At 32.8% G+C, this 11,446-nt stretch overlaps 1 protein-coding gene across 1 annotated transcript in view; it reads right to left on the reverse strand.

Annotated features, from left to right (window-relative positions):
• Positions 1-901: 901 nt before the first annotated feature.
• Positions 902-11,446, reverse strand: part of YTHDC2 (YTH domain containing 2) — a 66,566-nt gene continuing 56,021 nt past the window's right edge. Inside the window, exons 26-29 of the mRNA XM_006755279.2 lie at positions 7,798-7,969; positions 5,096-5,299; positions 4,169-4,351; positions 902-2,821 (exon numbers count right to left, since the gene is read on the reverse strand). Of these exons, the coding sequence (XP_006755342.1) occupies positions 2,741-2,821; positions 4,169-4,351; positions 5,096-5,299; positions 7,798-7,969 (640 nt within the window). The 3' untranslated portion in view covers positions 902-2,740. The remainder of the gene's footprint in view (positions 2,822-4,168; positions 4,352-5,095; positions 5,300-7,797; positions 7,970-11,446) is intronic.

Consider the following 11,446-nt stretch of genomic DNA (forward strand, 5'->3'; position numbering starts at 1 on the left):
GAAAGTAGACCAAGAAAACTTTCTGATAAAACTGAGAAAAAGAAAGGCATCAAGGATGACTCCAAGTTTTCTGGCCTGAGCCACCAAAAGAAGGGAACTGACATCAACTGAAGAGGACAGACAGCTTTGGTAGAACAGGCTGTGGGGAAGCAACAGTAGTTCAATTTTGAATATGCAGAATTTGAGATTGTATTAGACTGCCAAGTGGAAATTTCCCATTTGGTTGAAAGACCAAGATGCATCCAGTGGCCATGAGCATATTGACAGTATGTGGTCCTTTGGGTACAAGGAATTGTGGAGACTCCTGGAGCACAGTGAAGATCTATATTATGCGAGGCTCACTCAGACCGGGAAGCATGGTCACTTTTGAGTTACATGTTCAGTTGTAATGTTTTTGCCCTGCTATTGATTCAGGGGTGAAGCTCATTTAACTTACTCCTTAAGACTTTCTCTGTTTCAGGATATAATATTTTAGATGGTAAAGAATGAGTCTATGAAGAAGAATTCTTAAATGAACCTGTCTTTTCTTCAAGTTTATTCTTTCCTAATGGCCTCTTTGCTGTAATTGCTGGAGTGACGCTGGGTTGTTCAGCGGGTACAATGGCAAGTTAGCATAATGAAGTGTCCTGGCTAAGAACAGAAGGTCGATGGCTGAATATTTTATTAATATTCAAAAGATTTTATATTAAAACATGTCTTGAATTTTTTTTCCTATGCCCCTATCATCATAAGGATATTTTTTCTCAAGGAGTTTGTACTAATATGAAACCATCACCTTCAATGTCATTATAATATTCTTCAAGGTGCTTGAAATTCATTAATATCTCAAGGGATATTGCTGATCACTGTTACCTTAGTCCTAATATGTAGTATCAGAAATAACAAGATATAAATAATTGAGTAGAATTTAATCTAATAAGTATATTTAAAGTTCATCTCTTCCCCAAAACAGCATTTTAATTACATTCAAATTGTACTCATTTTATATAGATATCAACAAAGTCATCATTTCCACAAGGGGCTAGATATTAGAAAACAGATAAAAATGAAACAAGTTTTATTTTTCAAAAGTCCTTAACTTCCAAATTTAGAACACCGGGAACTGCTAAATATACACCTAAACAAAATGTAAACATTATCAGAGGAACACAAGTTGCTCTAATAGAAAAAAAAACTGTAATACACATACAGTGAAACGTAATTCACATAGATTCAATTCATAGGTATGTCTCAAAGTATAAAATAAATTTTAAAAACCAAATATCTACAAATACAGGCCAAAATCACAGGTGACATTCTAAACTAATATATCAATATATAATGCTTTCCCAGAGGAAGTAGAAGGGTTCTCAAGATTTTATGTTGACCTATAAATTTTCACTTCTTTGTTCTCAAATACAGAAGCAGATGACTCAGAGTTCTTGTCTTTAAATTAATTTCCTGTTGGTGCTGTTATCTAGAAATGACCCAAATGTATCATGACAAGTGCTACCAAACCTGTTCTATTTAGAGCTCAGTGACCAAGACATTTCATTCTTTTTTACCTGTATCTCTATTTCCCTTCAAAAAGCTTCTTAGGAAACTTTATAGATAGTGGTGGTAAAGAGTTCAAACCAAATAATTCTGAATTGACAAAGAAGTAGATAGTTGGCACTAACACAGTTTTATAAAAAAAAATCACCACCATCACCACCCTAATTTATTAAACCGTAAGTGCAAAAAAAAAAAAAGAAAGAAATCATATCCAAAACATAGCAGGATAAAAAGTACTGGAAACGAATAGAAGGCATTTAGAACTGTGATGCTTGTGGGCTTCAGTTTGGAAGACATACAGCAAGCAAGTTATCACTACCTGTTAAACTACTTGTATAATTTGTTTAAATTTCTAACTTGTCTAAATCAAGTTGCCCTAGACAAAACAAAAAGGTCATAATTACTGTGCTCATGTAAGTTGTAATATGGGAGGAAGAATGGGGTAAGGTTAAAAGAGGCAGAACCAGCAAGAAAACTAAGCACTGAATTTGACCTGAGGAATGTTGCCTTTCTTCAGACTTTCCTGCATTACATAATTGCAGAAAAAGAATACCCCTCTTTTTTTTCTTAATGTATCTTAGGCCAAAAATGACAGAATAAATAGTCCTTAATTAGCACACACTATTTTTTAAAAGAAACATTTTTTAATCTGGTTGTTTGCTTGTTGGCTTTTTAATCATAAATCTTAAGAATTGACTCTTCTAAAATGGTGCACAGATGTACTGATATATTCAGGCCTTTCTTAAAAGTAAACAACTTAAATAGGGGGTATTTGTAATAGTGTTAACAATAAAAAGTAAACAAACTTACTTTGCATTAAAAAAATAATCAATATGAACTATAATTCAGTGTTTTAAACAAATGAAACACTCAACTTCAAATTAAGTATATTTAAAATAACTGCTGTTGTGTCAAATAATGAAACTACTATGTTTTATTCAATTAGAAACTTACAATTAATAAACATTACATAATCATTCTATGTTATCACTATTAAAATTATCATTATCTCTTTTATATGAAGATGTCTGGTTCTAAAGCAATACTCTAAACCAGATAAGCCCATCTAAGTTTTTGGAAGTCAGTGCATTCTGTAACTAAGTGCTCTTGAAAGGTTGAAAGATAAAGAGATAAGTAATCTGAACGATATCCTTAATGACCACAAATACTGCCAGTACTCAAAGTCAAGAATGGTATAACCCGAGTGTCAATCAGTTGTCATTTTTTCTCCTGATGGAAGGCGTTCCCATAACTGTAGCAACTGTTCCCCAATCTGAGGTTCTAGTTCCTAGATAAATCAAAAGTCAGAATAAACATTAAAATAACTGGATTAAATTTTATAATCACCAATACCTACACTGATAAAAATGTAAGAAAATCACTGTAAATTTTATTTTTCTACCAGCACATACTAAAATTATATGGAATACATTGCTCTAATTCTTTGCTTTAGGATTTATGAAGCATTTAACACTGTAGTTAACCTGCAAATATTGCAACTATTTGTGACAACTTGATGAGAGACTTCCATGGAGTTCTGCTAGAATTTTTTTTTTTTTGTATCTGGAAATAATGAATTTTGTTTCTAATCGATATTTAGCAAAAGCATTCAGCTTGAACTATAAAACATAGCATATTAGATATTTCCAGTGTTTTTTACCAAGAGACTAGCTTAGATGACTATATAATAATCTTATCTTATGTATTAGACTTATTTCAAAATCACTATTTAGGATGAAAATAAAAATATTCTTATATAACTGAAAAGAATGTTATTTACAGTCCTCTTGTGACAAGATGTGCTTTTAAAAAGAATCCACTCTTCATGTGGTAATCTGAAGTGAGTCACACTGGTTCAAATAAATTATTAGCTGTGTGACCTTAGGCAAAACTAATTTCTCTGAATCTATTTTATCCTACATAAAATTGGGCTAATAATTCATTGTGTGCATTAAATTACCTCATATTAGAGTTAGCACAGTAATCCATATGTACATTAATTCCCATCACCCTAGCTAGTTTAAAATGTATGTCATGAAGACAAGGTAAAATATAATAGAAATAAAACAAGCCACAAAAATATAAAAAGGTTAATTTTTTACATTACACAATTAGTTAAAGTCTTAATGGAATTTAGATACTGTTGTTATCCTTAGATTTTAGTAAAATTACAATACTTCAGAATTACACTCAGTTTTGATCATATCTTAGGACAGTGATGGCGAACCTATGACACGCGTGTCAGAAGTGACACGTGAACTCATTTTTTTGGTTGATTTTTCTTTGTTAAATGGCATTTAAATATATAAAATAAATATCAAAAATATGTCTTTGTTTTACTATGGTTGCAAATATCAAAAAATTTCTATATGTGTCACGGCACCAGAGTTAAGTTAGGGTTTTTCAAAATGCTGACACGTTAAGCTCAAAAGGTTCGCCATCACTGTCTTAGGAGGATAACAGGAGTCTCCAAAAAGGAACTTAAGATTTTACTAGCTCCTTTACAAATGGGAACCACTATTTTCCGTGTGCATGTGGAAAATAGGATATATATTCTTACATCCTCAAACAAATCACTAAATAACAGCAAAACAAAATAAAAAGTAGAAGAAAAATATTAAATGCCATTGTATACCTGCCCATCTCTGCTTATCTGGACTTTCTTGTTATCATTCCAAGGATTGAGCAAATGGTGTGCAAACTGAAAGGGAAGACTTTCTTTTCGTATCCACTCCACCTTAAATACTCCTCCTAATCCAGCTGAGCCCCAATCCTGGCTCTTCTCCTTTCCTATCTCAGATGACATCCTAGAAAATCCCTGTGGATAAAATGAGGTGGAAGGATAAAAGTGAATTCAATTTATCTGAGAAAGCTATGAGGGTTTTTTAAAGGGGAAAAATATAATATAAAAATAATACATAGCTAACAAAAAAGGGGAGGAGCATCTGTAATACTTTCAATAATAAAGATCAATTAAAAAATAAGATACTTATTAAGTGTCTTTATAAAAAAAAATAAGCAAATTTTATAGGAAAGACCAATTCCAGACTTCTAATATAATTTCAGATATGACAGATATTTTCTAAATAATATTTCAATAGTTCTAAACCCACATTTATTCCATAATAAATGGATACAATCTAACTCCTATGCTTTTACTTCCAAAAATTATATTATCAAATTCATTATTTTATAAATTCAAATATGAGTTAAGACACTCAGTTTCTTGATTGTCAATACTAACTTCCTTGACCTATTTAAATAAACATTTTACCAAAAATTCAAGATTCTCATTGCTTTTAATCTACCCCAGAAATAGTAAATCTACAGTTGTCTTCAGAAGCAGAAATTGTTTATCTGGAGAGGTTCTGGTAAGATAAGGCAAAAACAAAGGGATCCCTATTTATCATGCCCTTGAGGAGGTGCAATGTATTTCTCATTCTAAGACAAAATTGCATTCCGATAGAATACAAAGCCAGGGTTTTTGTTGTTGTTGTTTGTTTTTTATCTCTATGGTCTAACCTGCAGCCAGAAGAACCCTTACTGCTTCAGGATGGCTCACCTGGAAATGTCCAGATCCTTGAACAGAAAAAACCAAGTAAACCATGCTGCTTTCCCAAAAGGCTCGATTTAGCTTCCGCTCATTACTAGGGGTTGTAGACCAAATACCCTTCTGTTGAGAAATTTCAAGGTTTCTCAAATTGCTACTCTTCATTATGAAGTATCGAATAGGCATGTTTGGTCTTGGTGAAGGAGATTTTGACCCCTATAAAAGAATGCATAAATTCTTGAAAGGTAATTTGACCTTTCGGAATCAATAGGCTCCATTAAATAACATCTTCATGAACACATAAACCAAAATATTTTACCAAATATTCAACAAATATGAACAGCTCTGTCATTCATTCCTGAAAAACTACACAAGGCTCAATCAAAATGAGGTTAAAGAGCCCAAACCAAGTACTCAGTTTCAGAGCATTCAAAATCCCTTATCAAGTAAAGATCCTGGATTACCAACTTTGATTTATACTCCAATGTACTTCCAGAAAATATTTTAATAAACTTCAAAGTCTGAAAACAAAACAAATATTGCTCCAGCTTATTGCCAGGATACAGTTTCCAGGTAACAGTGCAAGGAAACAAAGAGAAACCAATGGTCTTGCTGAAATGCAGAGACAGACCAAGCAACTAGTATTTGCATGGCAGTGAACTAGACCGAAGGAAGTTGCACAGAAAGTGAGCTCATGTGAAACGGCAGAGGATTCCCATGGGTTTTGGTTAAGTGCTGACCTGCACACAAGTAAGAAAAAGTGACTTGAGGCCAGGAAAAGACCCAAAGGAAGGAAGTACACCTGATAATTCTGAGCGCTCACACATATGGCTGAGAATACTTCCTGTTATCCCCAACCAAAACAGATATAATTTGGACTAATAATGGGTCATTAGTCCACAGAAACATCACACCTTAGTATCAGAACTAAATTAGTACCAGATAAAAACTGCTCTGGAACCACCCTAGCACTGCTTACTAGCAAATCCTGAAAAGATTAAATTGATTGCCACTAACTTAACTGTATACCAAAAGGATATCTAACACTACTTAAAGGAATACAACAAAAATCATGTAGCCAAACAAAATTATAAGGAATGCAAAGGAACAGAAGAATATGATCCATAACTGGAAAATAAATTAATCACTAGGAACAGACTCAGATGATGCAATTAGGAAATAAGAATATTAAGGCAGGTATGATAAATATGCTTACTATCTTCAAGATGGTAAAGGAAACATGAACATGATGAGAGGAGAAATGGAAGGTATTTTTTAAAGACCCAAAGGATGCTCTGGAGATGAACTTATAGTATCTGAAGTGAAAAATACACTAGAAAGAATGCATAGTAGATTAGACACTACAAATAAAAATACAAGTGACCTAACTTAAAGATACAGCAATAGAAACCTCTCAAATGAAGCAGAGAGAAAATAACTGAAATATAATTACCAGAGCATCAGTGACCTGTGGGAAAATATCAAGTAGCCTTAGATTTGTATATCCAGGATCCCAGAAAGGAGAAGTGAGAGGTGAAATATAAAATATAAGTGAAGAGCCCTGGCCAGTGTTGTTCAGCGGTTAGAGCATCAGCCCACGCACTGAAGGATCACAGGTTCAATTCCTGGTAAAGGGCATGTCCTGGGTTGCGGGTTCAATCCCCACATGAGTTAGGGCATGTGTGGGAGGCAACCAATTGATGTGTCTTTCTCACATCACTGTTTCTCGCTCTCCCTCTCCCTCTCTCCTATTCTCTCAAAAAAAGCAATGGAAAAAATATCCTCAGGTAAGGATTAACAACAAAAAAAGTGAAAAAGTAATGGTCTTACATTTCCCAAAATTGATGGAAACTATAAATACACAGAATGAAGAAGAAACAGAAGGAAAACTAGACCAAATCATATCAAAATCAAACTGCTAAAAACAAGTGGTAAAAAGAAAATCTTAATAAAAACAGCTACAGGGCCCAGGTGAGTGACTCGGCTGAGTGTCATGTCACCCTATGCACGAAAAATGTTACGGGTTCACCAGAACACAACATACAGCACAACAAATAACCCTAGTCAAATACTTACTCAGGTACTAACAATACAAGAAGGTAGAACTAAATATATTCTAACATTAGAAATCATTCATTTTACAAATTTTTTAAAAGATACATAGTTCTCAATTCCCCATCAAAATTTCCTATCTTCCTAGTTCCATCCTGTTTTGTTTTATACTATATCCATTGAGTTGATAAAAGCAATTAACAAAAAAAATTCTTTTCAATTCTAAAATTATAAACCAAAGTTAAGATAATCTTCTTATTTTGTTTTAAACTATATCCATTGAGTTGATAAAATCAACAAAAAAAATTCTTTTCAATTCTAAAATTATAAACCAAAGTTAAGATAATCTTCTTATTTGTTTTAACAACAACAAAAAGAAGTTCTAAAGAAATAGAAAGGAAATAATGAACTAGTTAGCTACATGCCATCAGTGAATGATCTGTTAGTTTTAAAACACACCAACATGGTAATAACTAGAAAAAATTGGCAAGCAAAAGAAACAAAAAATTTACTCAAGGTGTCTCAAGTTTGCCAGCTTCAATATATATCTAGAACAGAGCCCACAATTAGTAACTGAATATAATTGGTTTATGATTTTAAATACGTAATATTCAATGTGCTAAAAATGTATTCCTTGCTACATCAACTTTAAGATACTCTACCTTTCCTGAGGATGGAGGAGAAGGGCTAGCACAAGGACTTGGGTAATCTTCTGTAGATTTTGCAGAAGCTTGATCTGGTCGGTCATCAGTGCTTCGTTTAGGATGTAAAATTCCTCTATCTTTGTACTTCTGAGGTGGATGTAGTGCTGGAGATGGAGATTTCATCAATACTCTTGAGTGAGAAGGAAGAAGCAAAGACAACCCATTATATGTAAGTTATATGTAAGTTCATAATACAAAGCAAATGCCATTTTCAATCAAAGTTTCAAAGACATTATAGTTGATAGGACAATTTTTAAAAGGGAATTTCATTCTTCTATTACATTTGGAAGTTAAGAAACAGTTGGACTATTATGGTACAGTTTACAAAAACAAATATGCAAAAATATATTTTTAAGACAATCTACAAAAGTCTTTAACTTAATATTAAAAATTACCCAAGTATTATTTCCCTTACCAAATCCCTTACCAAATCCTCCTTTATGATGGTATAGGAGAGAACTTAACAATTATATTTTATATTGACATTTAATGTCTTTAACATTATAAAATTATTAAACTACATCTAAGCCAATGGCCTTACAAGAGTATCACCCACTCCACTTCCCTTCCACCTCCACAGCATATCTTAGAGCCAAGTAAAATAGACATAAAAAGCATACTAAAAATTGTAGTAAGGTAAAGTGTAAATAATGCTGGACTAGAGTCAGGATAGGAGATTTCTAGGACAGTACTAAATTTACAACTAACTAGGTATATGATCCTGGGCAAGTCTCTTAATTTATGAGCTTAAAAAGTATATATTTGTGGAACAACCAGACATTTAAAAATAAATGAGTACTTCCTAAAATCATGCAATATCCACCTATACAATATTCTCGCCCAAACACTGGATCTAATCAAGCACTGAGAGCTAACTACCAGTTTACATGAACTACTTAGGATATAGCAATAAATAATGCCAGGAGAAGTGAAGAGACAAATCCAGAATGTGGTACAGTAAGTACTCAGTGTCATCAACAAGTTCTGTGACTTTAAGCAAAATGATGTATAATGAACCAATTTTACCATAGGCTAATTGACATAAATAAGAGTTAAGTTACTATGTCATCTCATCAACATTATAATAAAACACTTTGAATGAAATGATGTTATTCAAGGACCTGCTGTATATCTCACAGTACCACTGACCTAGCTTCTTCAAAAAGGCCAACTAAGGAACTGCTCTGATCACAAGGGACTCAAGAAACACAACACCCTGGTACAATGCATAAGTCCTCCCTGGATGCTAATTCAAATAAATCTATAGAGAACTGGGGAAATTATCATTTTATTGAAATTGACAATTGGATTTTGATTATGTAGAAAAAAATGCCTGTTGTATTAAGAGATGCGTAGTTAAATGTGGAAGGGTAAAATGACAGGATGTATGGTATTTATTTTGAAATATGTAAACAAAAAAGAAAGCGAAAGGAAAAAATATTTGGCTACAAACGAGTAGGTGAAATCTTGGTTATTATTGAATCAGAGCTGTGGAGTTCATTATAGTATTTCATTTACTTTGCTGTGTTTCACAATATTTATAATGAGTAAACTTAAAGCAGAAAAGGGTAAGTGTTCAATAATCCACAAGCTTCCATAGAGTCTTTGCAAGTCCTGCTTACAAGACAAGTTGAAATAGCTCATGCCCACAATTTTTTCCATTTCTATAAATATCTTAGATGAAGGATTGTTTCTTTCACAAATGAAATAAAATAGCTAAAACTTAAAGATATTAATAAAAATGTGATATATGCATATATGAATCATTAACAACTTGATTAGAAGTACAAAAATTAACTTTTCAAAGATTTTTTTCCTCTCATAATGAAAGTTCAATGACCTTTTTAGTTGCAACTTCTAACATTCCATCATTCTTACCCTGGTACCTAACTGACCTAAAAATTAGCTGACAGAACTTAATGAAGGCAAAACTTTATTAAAGTAAAAATGGTATTTTCAATAGAATTAAATACCTATTTTTGTGGTTTTCAAGTTGATCTTTTACTCTGAGCCTTATTTTAGCTTTTTTCTCATGTTTATTTGGTTTCCCCAAAACATTTCATTCAAGTAGAAACAAAGTAGTCCCGTAAACCAGCGGTTCTCAACCTGTGGGTCTCGACCCCTTTGGGGGTCTAATGACCCTTTCACAGGGGTCGCCTAAGACCATCGGAAAACACATATATAATTACATATTGTTTTTATGATTAATCACTATGCTTTAATGATGTTCAATTTGTAACAATGAAATTGGGGGTCACCACAACATGAGGAACTGTATTAAAGGGTCGCGGCATTAGAAAGGTTGAGAACCACTGCGGCATAAACCATTCCACCTAAATTTTCATTTAGGAGGAACAAAGAGTTCTGATATAGAACTCGCTTATAGCTCATTTTTTCTTACGTAAATCTTTTGCCATTAAATTACTATTTGAAAATGATTGGAGAATATTATAAGGCTGAGGTGCAGAATGTACAAAGCTTCAAATGTAGAGTTGAAGAGTTAATTGAAAATATAAGCAGCCCAGGCCAGTATGCAGTTGGTTGGAGCACTGTCCCATATATTGAAAGGTGTGGATGTACCTGGGGCACATACCTAGATTTCAGGTTCAATCCCTGGTTGGGTGCATACTGAAGGCAACCAATCAATGTTCTCTCTCACAATGATAATTAATTCTTTCTTTCTTTGTTTTCTTTCTCTCTCCACCCCCCTCCACCTGTCCTCTCTCTCTAAAAAGAAATCAATAAGCATATCCTCAGGTGAGGATTTTTTTTAAAAGAAAGAAAATGTAAGCAAATAGAATATGTACTATTTTTATATTTATCAAAGGATATTTATTATATTAAAAATAAATGAAATTCACTGACAAAAAGTGTTTTTATTGAAAACATTTATCTAATCTACATCTTGCTGTCCTAGAGTGAAAACTCTAACTATAAATAATTTTTCTCTAAGAAGTTATCCCACAAAGATGATAACTTCTCTCTTCAAAAATAAATCTTCCTAAGAGTCCTCATTCTATTCTTCAGCAAGATACATCAATTCTAAGCATAATCCATTAATTCTACAAAAAGTCCTACTGTTCAAAAGGTAAGAGAATGAAAAATGTCAGGCTACAACTTGTAAGAAAAGGAAATGCTTGACCCTGGTATCACAAGGTGGGTGGGAGGGGGGTGGGGAGGATGAACTTGTAAGACAATCAGTTTCTAAGTATAACTAATTACACTTTATAATTCTGATTTTCTTCTGTATTTCCAAATTTTATCAAATGAATATGTATTACTTTATAAAGGAAAAAGGAAGTTTTTATTCAAAAAAATGTGTGCAACTCTGTTAGTATGTGAATATAGGTACACACATAATACATATGCGCTTATACATACACACACACACACACAGAGTTCTCTATGAATCTAACAGGTTTTTTATAATTCAAAAAGAGCTTTCTTACTATTGACAATCATATAATAAATAAAAATGTCACATCCAATTGCAAAATGCCAGAAAGGTGCAGGAATAATAAGACCACATTAAAATATCTATGGAGATGTATGTGCACATTCTAAATATTTGCTGTTCAAGTAAGCTTTTAGAATAATCTTTTCAAAA

This window comes from Myotis davidii, unplaced genomic scaffold (genome assembly GCF_000327345.1).
Source record: "Myotis davidii unplaced genomic scaffold, ASM32734v1 scaffold130, whole genome shotgun sequence".
Lineage (NCBI taxonomy): Eukaryota > Metazoa > Chordata > Mammalia > Chiroptera > Vespertilionidae > Myotis > Myotis davidii.